At 37.4% G+C, this 25,743-nt stretch overlaps 1 protein-coding gene across 7 annotated transcripts in view; it reads right to left on the bottom strand.

Moving 5' to 3' along the window:
• PSD3 (pleckstrin and Sec7 domain containing 3) overlaps window positions 1-25,743 on the bottom strand; it is a 736,339-nt gene that overhangs the window by 52,950 nt on the left and 657,646 nt on the right. For all 7 annotated transcript variants that reach the window (XM_059384334.1, XM_059384336.1, XM_059384338.1 and 4 more), the window contains 2 exons: window positions 5,137-5,294; window positions 2,431-2,575 (listed from right to left, as the gene is read on the bottom strand). In XM_059384334.1, coding sequence (XP_059240317.1) covers window positions 2,431-2,575; window positions 5,137-5,294 — 303 coding nt within the window. The remainder of the gene's footprint in view (window positions 1-2,430; window positions 2,576-5,136; window positions 5,295-25,743) is intronic.

Genomic DNA, 25,743 nt, shown 5'->3' with positions numbered 1-25,743 from the left:
TACTTCAATGAGCCACTGGGAACACTCATTCCACACTCTCAAGATGTCTCAAATACTTCCACTTCTATCCATCTCTTCTACAAATAACTTTATTTTTCCTCTCATTATTTCCCCTGCCTTTATTTTTATTTTATTTAAGGATTTATTTATTTATTTGGGGGAAAGAGAGAGAGAGAACAAGCAGGGGGAATGGCAGGCAGAGGAAGAGGAGAGATGCAGGCTCCCTGCTGCACAGGGTAGCCCAATGCTGGGGGGGGGGGTGTTGGGGGATGGGGACTAGATCCCATGACCCTGGGATCACGACCTGAGCTGAAGGCAGATGCTTAAGTGGCTGAGTCACCCAGGCTCCCCTCCCATACCATTAAAATTAGGCTTTCTGCTTCTACTAGCTACTTCCTCTAATACTTTCTTCCTATTATAACATAAATAATTTTTTAAAAAGATTTTATTTATTTGACAGTCAGATTACAAGTAGGCAGAGAGGCAGTCAGAGAGAAGAGGAAGCAGGCTCCCTGCTGAGCAGAGAGCCCGATGTGGGGCTTGATCCCAGGACCCTGGGATCATGACCTGAGCCAAAGGCAGAGGCTTTAACCCACTGAGCCACCCAGGCGCCCCATAACATAAATAATTTTTGAAGCACAGATTTGGTCACATTACTTTCCTGCTTAAACTGTTACCCTAAAGATGTTGGGGAACCAGTGAAGCATCCAAAATCTACACATGACCTTTCATCATTTGGCCATACTTCTACAGAGGAATGGATCTTGCCTTTTCTCAATATTTTGTGCTCAAGTCACATTTGATAACTTTTATGTGGTTCTAACATCTCAGTACTTTCTCCTCTGGGCCTTTTTGACCCTCTATTGCATCATTTTCTCTTGCCACATCACATCTAACTGCTACTCATCCTTTAAGTTTCATATAAGACACCATACTTCCTCTTCCACTATACATGGCAACTTCCTGTGCTCTAATCAAACTGTATTATACTTACTTGCATGTTTTGTATTCAGAGAATATCTGGGTTTCATTTATCTTTCTGTCTCCAGAGCCTAAAATAGTCTCTCAAGTGTAACAGGCACAAAATATGTTGATAATCCATGATATCAGGTAGGTAGAGGAGTCAGTTAACATCAACACCTGGTTGACTAGAGCCAAATGAAACTACTGCTATTACTGCACCAAAAAGAAATTCACAAGGACATCAAACTACCTTCCAAAATCCTTAACTAGTCAATGGCAATAGGGGAACTGCAGACAGGTTTAAAATTGGCAAAACTGGCCTGTTTACCATGTCCTCAAAACAGAGTTTTAAGGAGGAGAGGGACATAAAATATGATCTTGAGAGAGATCAATCTGATAATAAAAGAGAAACTTAGATGACTACATTTGGAATACTGTTCTACTGTACGTTGTCTGGATTACCTAGGAAACCCACATGGTCCATTTAGCTCCTCCCTGAAGGTAGGAAAGTCTCTTCCCCTTTGTATTGTGGATAGTGGATCCCTGGGAATATTCTTATAATACCCAGCATCAAATACAGCCTGGGATATGGGAAAAGTTCAATAAAATAAGTGAACGAATAAATGAATGAATAAACAAATTTCAAAAAAGCTGGTTTTCAAGCCAGGATGTCGAACCCCAGCCAGTTATTTAAAAAATCTGAGCTGTTAGTACAAACAAAATCAAAAACCTAAGCCCACCATTTGTAACAGCATGGATGGACCTAAGAGGGGTATAATGCTAAATGAAACAAGTCAGACAGAAAAAGACAAATACCATATAATTCCTCTTATATGTGGAATCTAAAGAACAAAACAAATGAATAAACAAATAAGCAAAAAGCAGAGCGAGACCCATAAATACAGAAAGCAGACTAATGGTTCCTAGAGGGGAGGAGGGGTGGAAGATGGGCAAAACGGATGAAGGAAAATAGGAGGAGTAGGTTTCCAGATATGGAATGAGTAAGGCACGGGGATGAAAAGTACAGCATAGATCGCAGAGTCAATGGAATTGTAATAGTGTGTATGAGAACAGATGGGAGCTACACTTGTGGTGAGCAGAGCATAACTCAGAGAGTTGTTAAATCACTATGCTGCACATCTGAAACTAATGTAATGTGGTGTGTCAACTATACTTCAATTAAAAAAAATAAAACCAGAGTAAACTAATCCCCTATGACTGAGTAGCAAACATTTGAAACATATTCCAACGATGTGTTTTACCCACCATGACTCAGTTGTGTCAGCTTCCAATACGAAGTGTAAAACCCAATACACTACATTTTGCCCCATTTATACAATACACCTTCCAAGGCAAGGGCTTACCCTTGCTGTCAAAATGTGTAGTATTATTCCAATCAAATGTTAATAAGATTATTTTATATAAAGTACTTTTTCCCAAAGTCAAAGCACTATCAAAATGACTAACCTGAGACAATTTTGTTGTAGTAGCAGGCAGAAGTGGACGACTAAACTTTTTCTGAGATCCAATGGCTGCTGGAAATGGTGGTGCAGAAAATACAGCTGCAACACAGTTAATTTTGTTTATCCACCCTTGCATTTCCTCTGGACTCCTATGAGAAACAGATAAATTTACATCAGGTTATTTCTCTATCTTAAATACATCACACCTAGCCCATTTCTTATTACCAATTTAAAATGGCACATAAAATCATTTATTTATTTTTCTTGGTATAATTAATTCCTGACAAAATTTCATTGAGATTTAACATTTTCAACAGCAATCACCATGGAAATAAGAGGCCCTGAAACCCATGATCATTATAGTATAGTGATTATAGTATAAGTGATTATTCCTCAAGGATACAAAAGGGGGAAAGAAGCAAAATAACTTGATATTAAATATTAACCCCTTACTTTGATACTAAGCTGAGTCAAAAATAAAAAATTTAACTCATCTCTTCCAATCACATAATTCAATTTTAAAATCCAACTGAGGGACAAATTGATAGAATTTAAAAGGAATGTAAAAAGGCAACACCCACTTGGAAAGCAGCTTTGAGTTTCCTGAAAAGTTAACTATAGGTTTATCATATAACCCAGCAATTCTACTTCTAAGTATATACCCAAGAGAAATAAAAACATATAGGCACAAAAAGATTTGTATCTGAAAGCATAAGAGTCCAAAAAGGAAAACAGTCTAAATGTCTATCAACTAGTGAATGAATTTTAAAAATGTGGTATACATCCATACAGTGGAACACTACTCAGCACTAAAGGCATGAAGTGGAGATATATGTTACAACATGGTGAACCCCCAAAACTTTGTGTTAAGTGAAGAAAGCCAAACATATATCATTATAAGACTCCATGTATATGAGAAGTCCAGTAAAGGCAATACTATAGAGACAGAAAGGGGATTAGTGGTGTCTAGGGCTGGGGTAGAAACACAGAGTGACTACAAAATGGTCATGGAGGATCTCTTTGGGGTGACAGAAGTGTTCCAAAACTGGATTTTGGTGATGGTTGCACAATTCTGTAAATATGCTTTTTAAAAAATAACTGAATTGTACACTTAACCCAGGTGAGATTAATCAGATGTTAAAAATCTACCTAACAGGATGTGAAAATCATCTGATGTCATTAATATACTTTTAACTTGAATGTCATATATTTGCAGAGACCAGCACGGATAGCACTTAATAAATATTTGTGAATTCATAAATTGGAGAAATAGTTGTGAGCCAGGATAGTTGTATATATATATACATATATGTATGTATACATTATATACTGTATATAATCAGTAAACAGAAAATGGACAAAACGTGAATCCACATAAAATCCTTTCCTTTACTGATGACTCTGAGAGACCACTCTAGAAATCAGCTCCTCGTTGCACCCTATATGCTTCTCTAATCTGATTTCTCTGGCTCTGTTGATTCAATTCTGTCTGAAGTAATTAGAGATTTTTGGTTATCATATTTGGTATTTTAGTAAAAAAAATGGGGAATAGAATAATTTGAAGGACTCTGATGACTAATAGCTGTAATTATACATCTGGCTATGATTCCCTGTGTGGTGTTAAAGCTGTCTTACTCCCACACTAAAAAAATCCTGTGTAACTTGGATTTCCTTACATCTTCCTCCTCACCTGATGTCAGCAATTTCATACCTTGGCAAATTCAACATTCATAAGCCACCAGAGTATCTGCTGTTGTTCTTATTTCTTTTCTTGATCTTACATTGCTATGATCAACAAGCATGCAGATACTTGTGCTCACTATCTTGATGTCCAATTTTAAGACCAGTGCCAACTGTGATCAATTGGTGGGGTTCTGTTGAGAGTGATTCTGAAGTCAAGTACAGGTAGGTTGTGGAAAGCATCCCATGAAGAATTAACACTGCCACAAAATTAAAACTGATGCTATGTGCTCCTATAAAAATTCCCGTTCTAGAGGCTCCGTTCTGAAAATCCAGTTTCTCACTTCACAAATCCAGAATTCTCCATGTGAAGAAGTCCACTTCTAATCTGAAGGTTGTCATGGGCCCCTTATTAAACTGGCAATCTATTCCATTTCCTTGCCCACAACATAATTTTATCTTTTTCTTCTAGTTTTATCACAGACTATTAGAGCTCAGAAGGAGAGAGAAGAGCCAGAGAGGGAACAAAGTGGAAATCTATACTTACTGAACAATTTCTATGTGCCAGGCACTGTAGGAAGTACTTATATACTTGATTTCGTTTAATTCTCACAAGAACCTTGTGAGATAAATCATTATCATCTGCATTAGTGACAAGCTAAGGTTCAGGGTTAGGTTAAATTACATGTCAGGACAAAGAGCTAGGAAATGGTGGTTTGAATTTAGGTCTATTTTACTTATTGTGTGATAAAATTTGTACACCACAACCTTTAAGTTAAGTTCTAGATTAAGATTAAGTTCTAGATATGGTATAAGTGGCTGACTGAAAGTCACAGGGCTACTTTGTAGCTAACAAAAAACGGGAACCCATGGTTTCTATTTTTGATTCCAGTTTCTTAGTTGTCTCTCTAGGGGAACCAGTTAATGACTTTGAATCCAACTCAATTTCCCCTGTAGGCTCTGATTCTATGCCTTGGTATAAGGTGATGCTATGCAAATTAAGAAATGAAACCAAACCAGTGAAACATACTGGGCTTGAAAAAGCAAGACCCTCCAGTCAGCAGTTTTAAGTTTAAGCACATTCGGCTTCTTCTCATAGTCTGTGGCCTTGGATGCCAGCGCGTGATGCACACTCACGGCGTTTTTCAAATCCTCTTCAGACAGGGCCTTTTCTGGTTTATATTCATCCTATAGATGGATACAAAGAAAACCAAGACAAGATCATGTTCAGATTTCACCCCCTCTTTTTATGATAAGGGAAAAAACCCCTCTAAAACTAAAAGAAAAGAAATGAGAAAATCCATGAAAGTGCATGAAGAAAGTGACATGGTATAAAAACAACTCTTTGCTACTTCAGATACCCATAAACAGAATTACACTGATGGTGTAAACCGTGCTGTTGTTTTCTTTATTCTAAAGATACTGTATTTTCTTGACACTTTCTTTTGAGTCCAATATTATCAAAGGAAAATGAACAGTAAAATAAAATGATTCCTCTAGCTGTTCTTTGAAAGAGAAGAGGAAAATCAGATTACTATTCAGGAGAAGCTTAGCTATATTATAATAAATTGGGAAAATGGATAAAATTATATAAAACAGAAGGTGTCCAGTGCAGATGCACTTTTATCTTTAGGAATGAATTACACACAATTCACAGAATTTATAAAGGTTTTCTGTACGGCTTCCCTCCAAAATAACAACAACAAAAATTCCAACTAGTACAATAATGAGAATTTAAAGCAAATTTGATTATTATTATCATACATTTATATTTAGTAGTTTCCCTAGATCCCTTAGAATAAAAAAAGACTTCAAAGAAAGCAATTAAATACAGTAGGCATTATGAACTGTTTTAAATGTTTTCTAGTGTGTAAGGTCCCTTCTTTCCCTTTCCTGTAATCTGTCAGACATGATGCTAAATAAACCTACATTTCTGTGAAGAAAAGATAATAAGCACACACTCTTCTTCTTACCTTTTAATTAGTTAAAAAAAAAAAAATCCTAAAAGGAAGACATTATCTATTCTCTTATCATAGTCTGGTTTTATAAATTTCCATAAAAACAATGACACTTTGTCATACCTCCTACTTCCTTCTCCCAAACCCTCCACAAATCAAGCAATTCAAACATACTATTGCTATTAATTCAAACGGAGGGAGAAATCAATAGAAACAAATGATCCTATAATGATCAGCCAGTGACAGTTCTGAGAGACAAAGGTAAGGAAAACCTTAAAATACACAGTGAATACCAATAGGAATATAAAGATTACCCAAATTTATAATATTAAATGATGAAATTACTACTTTAAATTGCAACAAATCTATTTTATTAAGCCTCAGAGATTAAGAACTGCTGTTGAGGGGCGCCTGGGTGGCTCAGTGGGTTAAAGCCTCTGCCTTCAGCTCAGGTCATGATCCCAGGGTCCTGAGATCGAGCCCCACATCGAGCCCCACATCGGGCTCTCTGCTCAGCAGGGAGCCTGCTTCCTCCTCTCTCTGCCTGCTGCTCTGCCTACTTGTGATCTCCGTCTGTCAAATAAATAAAATCTTAAAAAAAAAAAAAAAAAAAAAAAAAAAAGAACTGCTGTTGACAATGACAGTTATCCAGAATGGCATGATGAAGAAAGAAAATAAAAAATAATCTTAAAATAAATACAATATACTTATACCTATCTGTTCTACAATTCCCATTACTGCATAAAGGTATAATCTAGCTACGTTTTGGGGTCTTGTCTTCTCTAAATGAGATTTTTTTCTTAGTGACTTAACATTCCAAAGATTCACAAATCTCCTCCCAGGGGAACTGTCATTATAGGACGGAGTATCAATTAGAAGTAAAGCTCCCTTTCAACCTCATGATTGTGCTACAACAGAACCCTATATAGCTGAACATCCACTCATGTTAACCACTTACCTCCATATAGGAATCTGAAGCAGATAAATAACGGGGAGTGGGTGTAAAAGACCAGGGCCAAAATTATCTTCAGAGAATTTATATGCTACCTCCATTTGCATACATACTCATCTCTAACACCCTGGATATTGGAATTTGCATAGGGATCACCTTAGAAATTTCTGTGTATCATTTTTGATGTCTAGGTCTATGATGTAGCCTTTTATCTTAATTCCTTCTCACTAGTTTCTTTTAATTTTTTTTTTAATTTAAGAGGACTACTTAAAAAAAAATAAGAGGACTACTTAGTTCTTTTGCTTTTCTGATTTCCTCTTTAATTAAGAAAGGATTTAAGGCTAGAATTTTTCCTCTGAGTACAGGTTGCAAATAGTTTTAGAATAAAAAGTATTTTTCATTGTTCCCTAGTTTGCAGTTTTATTTTTTGATCTCTTCTTTGATTTTAGTCATGTCAAACAGAATGTTTCTTAAGTTTAAGATACCTAAGGTTTTAGTTATTTATTATATATTTCTAATTTTATTGGCTTCTGACCAGAGATTTTATAGCACTCTGTAAAATCTGTTATTTTTTCAAAATTTGTTAAGGTTTTCAAACCTTTGATTTTTGTTGATGTTCCCTGGAATATAGAAAAATATTATTCTCTGAGGGATGTGTGTTTTATATTTATTAATTCAATCCCTCTATGTCCTTACATCATTTTTTCTACAAGTTCATCCTCTTGAGGCAAATATACTGACCTCGTTCACTACATTGTATTTTAAGCTCTCCTCGCATTTCTAATAGTTTTTGTTCCACATTTTAGCTGCTATGTTGTTTGAGGTATTTAGGCTTATGACCGTTACCTTTCTTACATGATGTGCTATTTATTACTCTAAAATGTTCTTTATCCAGTAGTGCTTAGTTATATAACATAAAAACTTAAAAGGTTCTCTCTCCCATAAAAATGTTCTAATTCTCTACTAACAGTCCACATGAATAAGATTTTTAAAATCATTTAATTTCCCTCCTTCTCATTAATCCTAAACTTTGCTGAAATACTTTATTATGTTTGTTCTGCAATCTTATTAAAATTACCTTGTGTTATGTATTTTCTGTTTCAGGAAAACTTCGCACTTACATGTTTACTGAGTCTCTCCTTATTCTTTTAATTGCTCACTTACTTTCTATCTTTCTTCTATCTTTAGGTTTCAACTATTTTTTTTTCAGGTGAATGATACACTCTAGTTTTTATTTCCAAATGTCTTCCATTTTCTTCGACAGGTATAGAACTCTTCGTTGCAGTTCTCTTCTATTCAGTAACCTATAGATGCTATTCTATTGCCTTCTACCTTCCAGCTTTATAAATGTCCAATGCTAGTCTGATTCTTTTTTCCCTTTATTACTGTGTTTTCTGTTAGGAGTCTTACAGAGATTTCTTTTTATTCTCAGAATTTAGGAAATTTTTCTAGGCTATGCCTTAATATTCTCATCTGCCCAGTTCGGAATGAAAAAAATTCCTACCCTAATATGATTATTCACTTGGGCTGCTAACTGTTACTAGAAATACTCAACTCAGATGCGCAGATGTGTGCCAGCATTGATTTATGGTCTACAGCTATGGTTGTACACATTTCCAACTGACAATTCTTTCACATATCCATGATAATTTCTTTGTTGCATTCTGCCAAATATTCTGCAGTTTTTTCAACACCCCCTGACTCAGCACAACCATAGTTAAGAGTTTAGGTCCCTGTTAGAACTCTCTAAGTTCAAATGACTAGTTCTAATATAATACTTAATGTTTTCATGACCATAGGTTAATTAAACTTATTAAGCTTCACTTTCTAAGATTGAGAAGCAGTGATAATACTTTCCTCATAGAACTGTATGATGAAATTAAATGAGGTACTGTTTCTAAAACTCAATGTTCACAGCATATAGTAACCACTCAAATGCTAGCTGGTCTATTTTCCAATAATAATTTCTTAGTAACCTATAGTTTGACCTTGTATTTTATAAGGTCAAACTTGTAAATATAAAACTTCCTGCTTACATACCAATATTTGGTGACCACCTTTGTTTTCTTTCTTCCTAAAACAGAAGAATCCTGCTCAAGGCTAACCCTCCATTGACCTTTCCTATGAGCTTATTTCATTATTATCATTCTTCTCTATTTTTAATTATCCACGATCCTCTGGCTTTTTCCCCAAAGCCTAAAAGTACACTCCAAGTCTCTTATAGCTTCTTCTGAATATTGCTCCCTTCTCTGGTATCACCTCTTTTCTTTTAGATGAGTTACAAGTCCATCTTAGCTGTTTTTATATATTGATTTCTTGTTTACCTGTTAACCCATTGCAAACTGGAATTCATTTCTATGCTTCACTGAAAATCCTCTGGCAAAGATCATCAATGGCCTCTTAATTGAAAAATTCAATAAATTATTGTCTGTTCTCATCATACGGCACCCAAAGAAGTCAACAATATTTTTTAAATTCTTCCTTTGCTTCTATTAAAATACATCCCTGGTTTCTCTCCTACCTTGCTGAGCATTTCTTCATTATCTCCTCTTTAGACAAACCTTCAGATGTTAGTTCTGTCATTGTTTTTCATCTTTTCTCATTCCCCAAATACCTCTTGGGATTATTACAATTGCTCTTATCTATTAAACTCCTACCTATATCATGATGTCTAACAAACTGCTATAGGTAGAATAAGAAACATGAGACCAGCTGATAGCTATTAACAATGAAAGATTTAAGCCTTTGAGCTTGGAGAAATATAAATATTCTTAGAACATATCCTCTATCTGCTGATATTTTCATTTAAAACCAAGCCTAAAAGATGACATTCTTAGACTGCTCTAAAAGTGCAAAGGATTTTAAAATGTAACATTTATTATAGCTCTAAGTAAAAGCAAACAGTAATTATCAAACTTGGGAGAGTTGTACCGTTGTTGCAGAAGAAGACTCCATTCTACAGCAGTCTCCAAAAGTATGATACACTGCCAGTTTACCTTATATTGGAAGGAAAATACTGCACAGGACAGAAATGGTAGACAAGATCTATATAGTTAGGATGGAACCGAAGTCTAGAAATTTTAAGTCTCACAAACTTCTGATTTTGTAGTTAATAGTAATATCACTTTACCATGAAAAAAAAAAAAAAAGGCAAAATAGGAGAGGATCAAGATACTGGAAAAGGAAGATCCTGAGCTCATCCCCTCCCATGAATACACCAAAGCTACAACTACTTATAGACAACCATCTCTGAGAACAAACTGAAGAATAGAACAGATTATACACAACTAAGGATATAAAAAAAAATCCATAAAGAGCTGGTAGGAGGGGCAGGATGTTGTTTAGTTAAGAACTACACTCCTGGTTCATTGAGCAACAGAAAAAGGGATTTCTAAACCAATGAGGGCCTTCCCTGAGGATGGAGGGTTCCAGGACACACATTAGGCTCCACAGCTCAGGGGATCTGCATCAGAAAGATAAGCACCCATGAAGTCTGGCTTTGAAAATCAGTGGGGCTTGGATCTGGGAGGACTTAAGGGGCACACACATAACTCACTTGCTCCAAGTTCCAGCACAGATACAACAGTTTCAAAAGTGCCTGGGTTAACAGAGAAGGAGATACATCAACTAATCTTACGGTATGTATTAGAGAGAGAGGAATCTGTTGGAATGTTCTTTGGGGATGGGGGTTGCTGGCAGGAACCATTTCTGACACTCTCTATCTACTGGGCTAGCACCATTCACCTAATGTTAACATTTGCCTGTGGACTTAAACTGCCAAACTGCTTACCCCAAACCAGCATTCCCTCCCAAGTGGCTCCCTGCCCCACAAAACATGCTGGTGGCCTCGGCTGGCATTAGTGACCCCAACCTAGGGAGCCACCCCTGCACACTAGAGCATCTGCAACAATCATAGCCGTACCTCACAGCCAGCTGCATCAGAAACCTATCCCACCCATCAGCACTCCTACAGTTGTCATAGCCAGGCCTCTCAGCTAGCTATATGGGGAGCCAACCCAGCACACCAGAATGCCTGCAGCAGTCACATCCAGAATGCTTTGCAAGATGGGTTAGGGGCCAACCCCACTCACCAGCATGTCTACAGTGGTCATAGCCAAGCCTCACAGACAACCATGTTGAGACAGTCCTATAAACTAGTGAGTCTGCCAATCCTGACCCAGCTACAAGAGAAGAGTTCACACTGCCAATACAAGGGCTTGAATGACTAAAGTTTACACTACTGGGCCCCACAGGACACCTTCTGCATAAACCCACTCCTTCAAAACTGGGAGATGTAACTGATCTACCTAATACACAGAAACAAACACAGAAAGTTAACACAAAATGAAGAGATAAAGGAATATATTCCAAATGAAAGAACAAGACAAAACCCAAGAAGAACTAAATGAAACAGACATAACCAATCTATCAGATAAAGAGTTTAAAGTGATGGTCATAAAGAGGCTCACTGAAATCAGGAGGAGAATGGATAAACACAATAAGAACTTCAACAAAGAAAGTATAAAAAAGAATCATCAGAGCTAAAGGATACAATAACTAAAATGAAAAATACACAAGAGGGAATCAACAGCAGCAGATTAAATGAAGCAGAAGAATGGGGCAGTGATCTGGGAGACAAACAGTGGAAATCACCTATGATAGCAAAAAGAAAAAAGAATTTTAAAAATATGAGGATTATTTAAAAGACCCATGGAACAACATCAAATATACTAATATTCATATTAAAAGCATCCCAGGAGGAGAAGAGAAAAAGGAAAAGAAACTCTATTTGAAGAAATAATGGGTGAAACTTCCCTAACCTGGAAGAAACAGACCAAATCCAGGAAGCATGGAGAGCTTCAAACAAGATGAACCCAAAAAGGCTCATGCCAAGACATACAATAAACAAAGTGTTAACAGTCAAAGAGAATCTTAAAAGCAGTAAGATAAAAGCAACTAGTTATATACAAGGGAACCCCCACACAATGACCAGGTGGTTTTTCGGGAGTAACTTTACAGTCCAGAAGGAAGTGGCACAATATATTCAAAGTACTGAAAGGAAAAAAACCCTACAACCAAGAATACTTCATCTGGCAAGGTTATCACTCAGAACTGGAGAGATAAGGAGTTTCCAAGAAAATCAAAAGCTAAAGAGGTGCATCAACATCAAACTGGTCTTACAAGAATGTTAAAGGGACTTCTTTAGCACAAAAAGCCATAACAAGAAAAATAAATATGAAAGAAATAATTTTAGTGTTAAAGGTAAACATACAGTAAAAGTAGTTGATCAAGTACTAACATAGCTAGTATGAAGGTTAGAAGCAAAAGCAGTAAAATCATCTAGACCTAAAATAATTAATCAAGGGACATAACAATAAGATGTAAAATGAGACATCAAAAATAAAAACATGGTGGGGGGGATGGGGAGATGTAGTCCTTTTACAATGTACTGGAACTTCAGCCACTAGCAATTTAAAATAGTCTGCCATATATAAAATTATCAAAATAAATCTGCTTCCATCTATCACCATACAAAGTTTTACAGTATTATGCACTATATTCCCTATGTTATCCATTGTATCTGCCTGTCTTATTTAAGAGTCTCATGCTCTACCAACTGAGCTAGCCGGGCAGTTCTGCCTGTCTTATTTATTTTATAACCAGAGGTATGTACTTTTCACCCCCATTTCCCTGGCTTGTCCACCCCTCCAACCCCCTCTACTTTGGCAACCATCAGATTTTTATCAGTATCTATGAGTCTATTTCTGTTTTATTTGTTGTTGTTTTTTTTTTTTTAGATTCCACATGTAAGTGAAATCATATGCTATTTGTATTTCTCTGACTAATTTGAATTAGCATCATATCCTCTGAGTCCATTCATGTTGCTGCAAATTATAGTATTTCATTCTTTTGTATGTCCTAAGTAATAGTCAATTATATGTATGGATACACACAGGCACGCAGACACACAAACACACACCACACATCTTTATCCATTCATCTACTGATGAGCACTTAGGTTGCTTACATATCTTGGCTGTAGTAAAAAAATGTTGCAATGAACTTGGGGTGTATATATCTATTCAAATTAGTGTTTTTGTTTTCTATAAATACCCAGGAGTAGAACTGCTAGCTCATATGATGATTCTATTTTTAATTTTTTGAGGACTCTCTATACTGTTTTCCATAGTAACATCAACTTTTTGCATTCCCACCCAGCAGGGCACAAGAATTCCCTTTTATCTGCACCCTTGCCAACAATTGCTATTTCCTCTCTTTTTGGTAATAGTCATTCTGACAGGTGTAAAACTCATTGTTACTTTGATTACCACTTCCCTGATGATTAGTGATGAGCATCTTTTCATGTGTCTATTGGCCATCTATATGTCTTCTTTGGAGAAATGTCTACCCATGTCCTCTGCCCATTTTTTAACTGGATTTTTTACCTCTTGATACTGAGTTGTGTGAGTTCATTACATAGTTAGGATAATCCCATACAAGTGGTATAATTTGCAAATATCTTCTCCATTCAGTATGTTGCCTTTTCATTTTGTATGGTGATAGATGGTAGCAGATTTATGTTGGTAATCAGTTCCTAATGTATACAAATGTTGAATGATTGTGTTGTACACCTGAAATGAATATAATATTGTATGTCAACTACATTCCAATTAAAAAAAAAAACCTAATAAAAAAACAAAGTATGCTTGGCATTCTGAACTCCCACTAGAAATTGAAGCTCCCAGTTCATAAAACATGAGCAAATTCCAGGGTGAGAATGGAAACACCAGGATTGACAACTGGATAAAAAGAAATGACTTTATCCTACAGATTTATTCTGACATCTTTATTTTTCATCACTTAAAGTAGAAGAGAGTGTTTAAGTGATGGAACTGGGAAAGAAGTAAATTATCATCAAACTATTTCAAACTTAAGAGTCTTTGCTATGCAAACTGTAATATGAAACAGCAAAATAAATGCAATCAAGAAAGTTTCTGTAAGAAAAGAAAATATTCCACAACATTTAGCTACTATCCATTTTTTCAAACAAATGAAAGGTGACAGTGATGCCTAAAAACATGTTACTCTTATTCCGTGTTCAGCTGCAATATACAACTTTTTTATCTAGTGTGACTCATTAGAGCATCCCACCACCCTATTAAGCACCAATAATGTTGATTTTATGTTATTTTAAATTCATTTAAAGTATGGAATGAGGGGCACCTGGGTGGCTCAGTGGGTTAAGCCTCTGCCTTTGGCTCAGGTCATGATCTCAGGGTCTTGGGATTGAGCCCCGCATAGGGCTCTCTGCTTCCCCCCCTCTCTCTCTGCCTGCCTCTCTGCCTACTTGTGATTTCTCTCTCTCTGTCAAATAAATAAATAAAATATTTAAAAAAATTTTTTTAAAAGTATGGAATGAAAAGCTTTCTATTTTTCCCCCCAAGAGCCTTGTTAATTAAACATCTTACAAAGTTGAATCATAATACACTAACACAGAAATCATCTGCATATGTACAAAAAACTGGTATCAGTCTGAAACCTTGTATTCTCAGGTAAATATAAAGTTCCATTTGGAAGTGACCAAATCTCAACAGAAATTCTTCAATATCAACTGAAAAGATTCTCAGATTCCAGTTTTCAAAATAATACTCACTTCATACCTTATTAAATAGGTAAAATTGGTATACCTAATTAAAACAATTTAAAGCAATGTTGAAATGGTCTTGATATCCACTGAGACAATAAAGACTGAAAAAATTGAGAACAAATTCTTGTTTGAAACTCTGATGATATTAATAAAAATGTTAATAATTAAAGCAAACTGGATCCTAGACAGTCTATTAATCCTTGATTTTTAAAAAGGCATTAAAAGTTTTTTAATAACTTGATGACTATCTTTTTTAAAAAATTCTAAATATTTCTGGTTAGGTCGCTTTCTAAAAATCATTCAGTGTCTTTTTTTTCTCCCAGGGAGCAAATAAAGTGCTATGCTTCCACACACATGGGAAGTGAGGAGTAAGAGCATATGAAATGAAGGCATGTTTTAGCTCATCACTCAACTAATTACACATTTGACAACTGGTTATTTGTAGAATTTTAAAAATTAAAAGGAGACTGAGGGATCTTTTCATCTAATTTTCTGTTAGGTAAGCAATTTTAGTGTCAGAAAACTATAACCTATATTATAGTAATATAGAGAATTAAAAGAGAATAAACAAGTTAAAGTCAAAGCGTTCAAGATGTTTTCATTATACGCTACAGTAATGTGGAGGTACTGGCCTGTAGTGGCCTGTAGTAGGAGAAGTTCATTATGCACTGAATCATTTTGCCCTATAACTCTCCTTAGTCTACATAGAGAGCGAGCATGTACAAACACAGGAGACTATGAAGGACTTGAAATGCTTTCTCAGTAAGGCCTTGGACTTCTGTGAAGCCCAGGAATTTTCTAGGATCAGACTGGTGACTGAATTAGGAATTTAGGATCTATATTTTTAATGATTCCACAACTGAACTTAAGAGTTAGATAGAGGTGGGGCACCTGGGTGGCTCAGTGGGATAAGCTGCTGCCTTCGGATCAGGTCATGATCTCAGGGTCCTGGGATCGAGCCCTGCATCAGGCTCTCTGCTCAGCAGGGGGCCTGCTTCCCTTCCTTTCTTTCTGTCTGCCTCTCTGCCTACTTGTGATCTCTCTCTATCAAATAAATAAATAAATAAAATCTTAAAAAAAAAAAGTTAGATAGAGGTGATAACTATCAATGGCCTTTGAAAAATCTAATAGGATTCCCTGACTTAACTAATGAAAAGACTTAGACTTAAGAAGTGTCTAAGTTTATAAGCAGAAAAGAAAAATATCTCAAGCACCCTTCATACTTCTTCCATTTTTCTATTTTTATCAGTTGGAGGCTGTTTTCTGCTTTCTTCACAGCTCTAAGCATCACTAACATGTGCCTGTTATGATGTGACCACACTGATGTGTGTATCATCCACCCTACTGTCACTCAGTTCAGAGCCCTGTGAGATCAAGTTAGTGTCTAATTCATGTTTCCCTTTACAACTTTCGCATGACTTATGGGTGTATAATATTTATTGAAAGGAAGAAAGAGAGGGAAAGTGAGAGGGAGGAAGACAAAGAAGGAGAGAGAAGCACTGCCTAGGGAGCTGAGTAGCAAATGGGGAATGAAGTTTGTGTTCTGGACCTATCTCAAACTTGAATAACTTGGAAGAAACCACAAAGCACTGCATCATCTTTTCATGTGGGGACAAAACAATTCTTCAGGAATAAACTAGTTTCTATTTACTGGGCATCTGAATGAGAATTGTGTTTTATTTTTCTTATTATTTATTTTATTTTATTATTATTATTTTTAAAGATTTAATTTATCCATTTGAGAGAGAGGGAGTGAGAGAGAGTATGAGAGTGGAGAAGATCAGAGAGAGAAGCAGACTCCCTGCAGAGCTGGGAGCCCAATGTGGGACTTGATCCAGGCACTCTGGGATCACGACCAAAGCCAAAGGCAGTCCGCTTAACCAACTGAGCCACCCAGGTGTCCCAGAATTGTGTTTTTAAACAGAAATCTTCAGAGTACAGCTTATAAGTCTTAAGCCCAAGCAACCAGGTATATTTCTAGCTATAGTGTCTTTTTATAAATTTACAGTCTTTTAGAATTGCTATTATTTCCAGAATATCTCTTATATAATGGTCACATTTCTCTGCTGGACTATGTCATTCAACTAAATTATAACTAGTGAAAACTTGGATATTATCATCATTCTCCAAGGAAACACTAGGCTTTAAAGCCTAGTTAACTTTTTCTTTTACACACAGTCCATTGTTTTAGAGAATGAGAGAAGTCAGGACACCCTTTCCAAAGGGTGATAGAGCACAGAGCCAGCAGTTTTATGAAAGGAAATAAAAACGCCCTGAGCATACAGGAAAGCTTTTTGCTCTCAGGGACAAACCGGCTTCTGGCACTAAGGTATTTGTCATATCAGCCCCAGACCGTCTGTTATCATCACAGTCAGAAGACTTAAATCATCAGTGCCTTTCTTCTGCCTGGTCCTGGCTCACTCCTGATGCCACCTCTACTTCAAACACTGCAAAAACAAAAACAAACAACTCTCTTCCCAATCAGATTTTAAAAACCTTATTAGCAGTTGGAACAAACCTCTCTTCCAAGTAATCCAAGGAATGAAGAGAACATTTTGCTACGAGCACAGAGAGTTCTGAAGATATTATGACAGAAAACTAAATTTTTAGATAATGAACTGATTTTTCACCTTTGAAAGACCTGGTGAAGACAAATATAGTCAGGTTTGAATAGCTGTTTTCTAGACCCTTGAGATAAGAGACATTAGAAGACTCTGAAGAGCCTGGTTTGGAGAATGCAATTCAAGTAATTAATGCCATGTATCAACCAGCAACCTATACCCATTTCTCTTAACCATTCCATCAACCACCTGGCAATTTATTTTAAGAGTAACATAGTTCAGTTTTGTCACCACCAGACCCATAATAGAAATACCGTCATAAAGCTTACAAAAAAATACTTTCAAGAAAAAGGCACAGACTAGCAAGGTCAGGCACAAAGCCCATGATAGAAACTAACAGGGAGCTTTTGAAGCTCTATAATAGCAAAGGCTTGTCTAAGCCTTTAGCTAGCAGATGACTTATTCTCAGTTAGCAATGGATATGAAGTTAATACCTGAATATTGACAATGATGGGTCATCAAGATCAACAAGATTTTACTCATTTTATCACTTCATAGCAATTTCAAAATTTTAAAGCATATATAAACTATGTTTAAGTGATTATATTAGACTCTTCTGTAATGAGTATTTTATATTCCAATAATAATAAGTTTAGGTTTATTACATTAACTATTTTTTGATGGCTCTCCAGATGTGTATTTCTAGGTTTCCTCCTCAGCTCCAGATCTGAATATCCATAACTGTTTACTGGATGTATCTATTTATTATTCCAAAGACACCTTGAATTCAACACTTCTAGTTAGATTATATTTCCCTCTTTCTGTTATCCCTATAATCCCTATAGTTATACCTACTGTAGTTCAAGCTCATCTGACCTCTCTTGATGATCGAATCTTACTCAAGTCCTCCCTATCCTATAGTCAGACTGATCTTTCTAAAATACATATCTGATCATGTCACATCCTATTTACACATTTTTTGAAGGTTTTATTTATTTATGTATTTATGTATTTGTCAGAGAGAGAGAGAAAGCACAAATAGGCAGAGTGGCCGGCAGAGGCAGGGAGAGAAGCAGGCTCCCCTGCTTCTCCCCTGAGCAAGGAGCCCCATTGGACTCGATCCCAGGACCCTGGGATCATGACCTGAGCCGAAGACAGAGGCTTAACGGTCTGAGCCACACAGGCATCCCCCATTTATACCTTCTGATAGCTCCACATTGCTCTAAGATAAAATCTCAACTATGAAACACAATTTTCTAGGCTATTTCATATGCCTTGGATACTCTTTATACTCCGCTGAACCTGTAGCTTCTCAAATGTGTTGTGGTCTCACACAGTTAGGCGTCCAAACAGGTTTCTCCCTGTCCCAATCCTCTGTATGATGAAGTTATATTTGTCTTCAAATGTAGGCTTAAATATCACTTACTTCATGAATTCTTCCACAATCTTCCTTTCTCTTCCCAAGGTTTAGTTAAGTGTTTCTATACCACACCTTTAGTAGCACATATCAAATTGCATTCAGATTTTTGTTTTGTTTTGTTTTCTTTTCTTTTTTTTCCCTCTGTCTTCAGACAGAGTATACGCTTCTTTAGGGACTCTATCTTGCTCACAATCATGTCACTAGTGTGTAGCACTTTGAAGAACCAGCATAGTCCTAATCTAATAGAAGTATTCACTATGGATTTTCTTCCTAGTACAGCCCTCTGTTTTGGAATGGTAGTTTCTTTGCCAAAGTTCAACTGATAATAGATGCATGGGTTACTTTTAAGTGTCCATCCAGGAATCATGAAATGGTTGGAATGTTGACATATTCATGGTTTTTCACGGTTTATGGGAATAATAAGGAAGAATAATGGAAAATGAGTCCATGTTAGAAAATCTCAAAAAGTTAGTTACTCTAATTAAAGAAGATGATTAGAGAAATTTCAGTAAAACAGTAGCTAGAGCCAGGGAAGTACAGTAAGAGAGAGAAAGTAACCATTAGTTCTTAACATAGCAGGAGGTTAAAGAAAAAGAGAATAAGCTATTGCATAGTTGCTATGTAGTAGCCACAAGTAAGCTGAATCTGGTTGAGGATGTAAAGTTATTTACAGTCATTTCTGGCTGAATGATCACTGAAGTAAGCTGGCTTAGTATGTTAGCTAACCCATTTCCTATCTCTTTGATGTGTGATGCTTGGATTGAGAAATGATTATTCTCTTCAATATTATATAAAAAAGCAATGCTTTGTAACGACATGTTTTTTAATAGAGGAATAGTCATGAGAGGGTTATAAACACACAGGCAGGATTACAAACTTTAGAGGCATCAGATATGTATTAACTCTTCTATTTCTTATAGCAGTCACTGAAAACCTTTGTTATCGGATAAGCCTTTTTGGTTGGGATGGATGTGGGGAGGGAGGCTGAATGAATGGAAACTGAGGATTCAGAGCTCTTTCTCAGTATAATTTAAGCTATGCCTCAAATGACTTTTTTTTTTCACTATTAATGAGGAAATACTAACTGAATTGTTCCACATGGGTAAAAATCATTTCATAGTTGAGAAGTGTTGATGAAAAGCTTAAACATAAATGATAAGCATCTGATAATGGAATGAGCACCTAAATATTATGTTATTTAAAAGAGAGAGGGTTTTTGTGTGTGTGTGGTGTGTATGTGTTTATAATAAAGGGAAGGTGGGCTTAAAGCAGTGAGTTGCCAATCATTATGATCTCTTTAGAAGATTTACTTGATTAATTTATCAAGGGAGTAAAGGTCCTGTGTCCCATCTTAGGGAATACTATCTCCGTCCCTCCACCCACAACCCCCGTCAGCCCCTTGCTGCCCCTTTAGGAGTCAAGATACTAGAAGTCATTTTGTGGTAGGGAGCAGCGATAGAGGATTTGCCCACCTGAGAAAAATAGGAGGAACCCAGTATAGAACAATTACTGGAAGGCTTTGGACAGAATCTTTAATGCTGAGAAATTTATATGGAGTGAAAGGCATGAAAAAAGAGAATCGTGGGCAATCTAACTTTGGAGCTCTAATACAAACTGCTGCTAAAAATTCAAAGTTCACAAAGTCATTCCCAAGTCAATATTTAGCCCTTTTTCGTTGGTAGCTGGATGAGTCAAACTCAATCCAATTCACTTAACTGAGGGAGAGGGCAACAAGATAGGAAAAGCTGGTAACTCGGAAAAGCATCTTTCTTTGCATTGCCTCTGTCAAATGCTGACTGCAAGAGCATTTTTCTCCCTTCCCAGGTTCACTCTGGGATGGAGTGGGTGGAAATCCTGTGGCTTGGTATTCAATGAAATGGTTTTGCCAAAGACAGCTATGCCCTTTACAGAGATTTTAGAGAAAATGAAAAAGTAAGCCAAGAGAATAGGATTTCTGCTGGGGAAACAGCTGTGCTATGTGAAATTTAATTTAAACGGGTTGTTTCCTGCAGAGACAAAGCTAACTGAAAGGACCAATGTGGGCCTAGCATGTACACACATGCTGCTTTGGCAGAGGCCAAAATGGTTGACTTATAAATTAGAAGCTGTGCTGGCTCCAAGAGAAATAAAGACAATACAAGGTATCTGACCATGTAAGAGCATGGATAATCTATTATCAATGACAGTCTCCATTTCTCCTGTTGTTTTCTGACTCAAAGTAATGTGTAAATTTTAAGAGGATACTGCAAATTCTTTGTAATCTTTCGATTTCAGCTAACTCTGCAACTTTTTCTGCAAAGGTAACTTATTGACAAAGAGAACTCGGGTCCAAGGTGAAGCATTCCAAGCTCTAATATTCCTTACCTAACCTATTACAAAAGGAAGAAAATAAAAGGGTTTGTGTAAAATATGGTCCTTCTCAATGTAGACATCTAGAAAAAATCTCCAATAAAGAATAGAACAGGAGGAGTCAAGATGGCGGAGAAGTAGCAAGCTGAGACTGCTTCAGCTAGCCGGAGATCAGCTAGATAGCTTATCTAAAGATTGCAAACACCTGAAAATCCATCGGCAGATCGAAGAGAAGAAGAACAGCAATTCTGGAAACAGAAAAACAACCACTTTCTGAAAGGTAGGACCGGCGGAGAAGTGAATCCAAAGCGACGGGAAGATAGACCCCGGGGGGAGGGGCCGGCTCCCGGCAAGCAGCGGAGCAACCGTGCACAAAATCAGGACTTTTAAAAGTCTGTTCCGCTGAGGGACATCGCTCCAGAGGCTAAACCGGGTGAAGCCCACGCGGGGTCAGCGTGGCCTCAGGTCCCGCAGGGTCACAGAAGGATCGGGGGTGTCTGAGTGTCGCAGAGCTTGCGGGTATTGGAACGGGAAAGCCGGCTACAGAGACAGAGCCGACAGTAAGCTCGCAGCTCGGTGTTACCTTGAACCGGTCGCAAGCTCGGTGAGCTCGGAGCGCGGCCGGAGGTCAGGCAGACGGGAGTAACTGGGCGCTGTTCTCTGAGGGCGCACTGAGGAGTGGGGCCCTGGGCTCTCGGCTCCTCCAGGCCAGAGACCAGGAGGCCGCCATTTGTATTCCCGTCCTCTGGAACTCTACGGAAAGGGCTCAGGGAACAAAAGCTCCTGAAAGCAAACCTGAGCGGATTACTCACCCCGGCCCCGGGTAAGGGCGGTGTAATTCCGCCTGGGGAAAAGACACTTGAGAATCACTACAACAGGCCCCTCCCCCAGAAGATCAACAAGAAATCCAGCCGAGACCAAGTTCACCTACCAAGGAGTGCGGTTTCAATACCAAGGAGAGCAGCAGAATTCCAGAGGAGGAGAAAGCCAAGCACGGAACTCATGGCTTTTTTCCTGTGATTTTTTTTAGTCTTGCAGTTAATTTAATTTTTTCTTTTTCATTTTTTTTTTTTCTCGCCTTCGGGTAAAATTTTTTTTAACTGTTACCTTTTTCTTTTTTAACGATTTTTTACTAGTTTATCTAATATATATATTTTTTCTTTTTTACATTTTTCTTAGGTGTTTTCTTTTTTTAAAAATTCTTTTCTTTTCTTTTCTTTTTGTTTTTTTTTTTCTTTCTTCCTTTTTGAACCTCTTTTTATCCCCTTTCTCCCCACTCACGATTTTGGATCTCTTCTAATTTGGTTAAAGCATATTTTCATGGGGTTGTTGCCACCCTTTTAGTATTTTACTTGCCCCTTCATTTACTCTTATCTGGACAAAATGACAAGACGTAAAAATTCAACACAAAAAAAAGAACAAGAGGCAGTACCGAAGGCTAGGGACCTAATCAATACAGACATCGGTAATATGTCAGATCTAGAGTTCAGAATGACAATTCTCAAGGTTCTAGCCGGGCTCGAAAAAGGCATGGAAGATATTAGAGAAACCCTCTCGAGAGATATAAAAGCCCCTTCTGGAGAAATAAAAGAACTAAAATCTAACCAAGGTGAAATCAAAAAAGCTATTAATGAGGTGCAATAAAAAATGGAGGGTCTCACTGCTAGGATAAATGAGGCAGAAGAAAGAATTAGTGATATAGAAGACCAAATGACAGAGAATAAAGAAGCTGATCAAAAGAGGGACAAACAGCTACTGGACCACGAGGGGAGAATTCGAGAGATAAGTGACACCATAAGACGAAACAACATTAGAATAATTGGGATTCCAGAAGAAGAAGAAAGTGAGAGGGGAGCAGAAGGTATACTGGAGAGAATAATTGGGGAGAATTTCCCCAATATGGCAAAGGGAACGAGCATCAAAATTCAGGAGGTTCAGAGAATGCCCCTCAAAATCAATAAGAATAGGCCCACACCCCGTCACCTAATAGTAAAATTTACAAGTCTCAATGACAAAGAGAAAATCCTGAAAGCAGCCCGGGAAAAGAAGTCTGTAACATACAATGGTAAAAATATTAGATTGGCAGCTGACTTATCCACAGAGACCTGGCAGGCCAGAAAAAGCTGGCATGATATTTTCAGAGCACTAAACGAGAAAAACATGCAGCCAAGAATACTATATCCAGCTAGGCTATCATTGAAAATAGAAGGAGAGATTAAAAGCTTCCAGGACAAACAACAACTGAAAGAATTTGCAAATACCAAACCAGCTCTACAGGAAATATTGAAAGGGGTCCTCTAAGCAAAGAGAGAGCCTACAAGTGGTAGATCAGAAAGTAACAGAGACCATATACAGTAACAGTCACCTTACAGGCAATACAATGGCACTAAATTCATATCTCTCAATAGTTACCCTGAATGTGAATGGGCTAAATGCCCCTGTCAAAAGACACAGGGTATCAGAATGGATAAAAAAACAAAACCCATCTATATGTTGCCTCCAAGAAACACATTTTAAGCCCGAAAACACCTCCAGATTTAAAGTGAGGGGGTGGAAAAGAATTTACCATGCTAATGGACATCAGAAGAAAGCAGGAGTGGCAATCCTTATATCAGATCAATTAGATTTTAAGCCAAAGACTATAATAAGAGATGAGGAAGGACACTATATCATACTCAAAGGGTCTGTCCAACAAGAAGATTTAACAATTTTAAATATCTATGCCCCCAATGTGGGAGCAGCCAACTATATAAACCAATTAATAACAAAATCAAAGAAACACATCAACAATAATACAATAATAGTAGGGGACTTTAACACTCCCCTCACTGAAATGGACAGATCATCCAAACAAAAGATCAACAAGGAAATAAAGGCCTTAAATGACACACTGGACCAGATGGACATCACAGACATATTCAGAACATTTCATCCCAAAGTGACAGAATACACATTCTTCTGAGTGCACATGGAACATTCTCCAGAATAGACCACATCCTGGGTCATAAATCAGGTCTCAACCAGTATCAAAAGACTGGGATCATTCCCTGTGTATTTTCAGACCACAATTCTCTGAAGCCAGAACTCAATCACAAGAGGAAATTTGGAAAGAACCCAAATACATGGAGACTAAATAGCATTCTAGTAAAGAATGAATGGGTAAACCAGAAAATTAAAGAAGAATTGAAAAAAATTCATGGAAACAAATGGTAATGAAAACACAATGGTTCAAAATCTGTGGGACACAGCATGGCAGTCCTGAGAGGAAAATATACAGCAATACAAGCCTTTCTCAAGAAACAAGAAAGGTCTCAAATACAGAACCTAACCCTACACCTAAAGGAGCTGGAGAAAGAACAACAGAAAAAGCCTAAACTCAGCAGGAGAAGTGAAATAATAAAGATCAGAACAGAAATCAATGAAATAGAAATCCCCCCAAAAACACAACAAAAACAAAACAAAACCATAGAAATCAATGAAACTAGGAGCTGGTTCTTTGAAAGAACTAATAAGATTGATAAACCCCTGGCCGGACTTATCAAAAAGAAAAGAGAAAGGACCCAAATAAATAAAATCATGAATGAAAGAGGAGAGATCACAACCAACACCAAAGAAATACAAACAATTATAAGAACATATTATGAGTAACTCTATGCCAAAAAATCTGACAATCTGGAAGAAATGGATGCATTCCTAGAGACATATAAACTACCACAACTGAACCATGAAGACATAGAAAACCTGAACAGATCCATAACCATTAAGGAGATTGAAACAGTCATCAAAAATCTCCAAACAAACGAAAGCCCAGGGCCAGATGGCTTCCCGGGGGAATTCTACCAAACATATAAAGAAAAATTAATTCCTATTCTCCTGAAACTGTTCCAAAAAATAGAAATGGAAGGAAAACTTCCAAACCCATTTTGTGAGGCCAGCATCACCTTGATCCCATGTGGGAAGCCGCAATAAGGCTTGAGACGAGGACCAAACCAGGCCCTGACCTGTGCCTTCTTTAAAGTCCGAATAACCTAAAAAAAAGGTTTAGGACAGGAAAAGTTGAGTAGCACCGAGAAAGGGTCTGTGCTATGTGTTGTGCGCTCGCCTACGTGACTTCCCACATGCTTGCTAAACAAATGAGAACAATTTCGTTGGGGTCAAAAGTTCGTTGCTGGTCCTTGCTGCCCCAGAACTACTCATAAATTACTTTCAGGTTTGCTGTATCAATACAGAACAATTTTACTAGCATCAGCCGTTTGGTGTGATGAGGTCTACTTATTATGGGAACTCAGGGTTGTTTAACTAGGTACAGATGTACTGCTTCTCCTAACACTATATATATGGCCTTCGTGCTTTGAATAAACTTGGCACTGTTGGACATCCTCCTCAGTGCTCCTCCTGCTCCCATCTCTTTGTCTCTTAAGTTCTTTTCACCATCCTCTTACCCTCACGTTCCTGGTCGATTTGTCGTGCCGGTTGCGACAAGTGGTGCCCAAACAGGGACCTGAGCACATTTCAAGGGAGCACGCATATACAGGCAAGTAGTTGCCAGCAATCAGGTAAGAGAAGCCCAGGTTGACGGGCGACAGCAGGAGTAAAATAATATGGGGCAATTGCAGTCTATGGAACAGGATCCTTTTGTTATGGCATTGCAGGCCCTTTTAAAGCAGAAAGGGTCTAAGCACTCAAAGAAGGCCTTACAGCAGAACAGGATCCTTTTGTTATGGCATTGCAGGCCCTTTTAAAGCAGAA

Source organism: Mustela nigripes, chromosome 18, assembly GCF_022355385.1.
Source record: "Mustela nigripes isolate SB6536 chromosome 18, MUSNIG.SB6536, whole genome shotgun sequence".
Lineage (NCBI taxonomy): Eukaryota > Metazoa > Chordata > Mammalia > Carnivora > Mustelidae > Mustela > Mustela nigripes.
The sequence above is the reverse complement of the archived record's forward strand: the minus strand, read 5'-3'. Positions and strand labels throughout refer to the sequence as shown.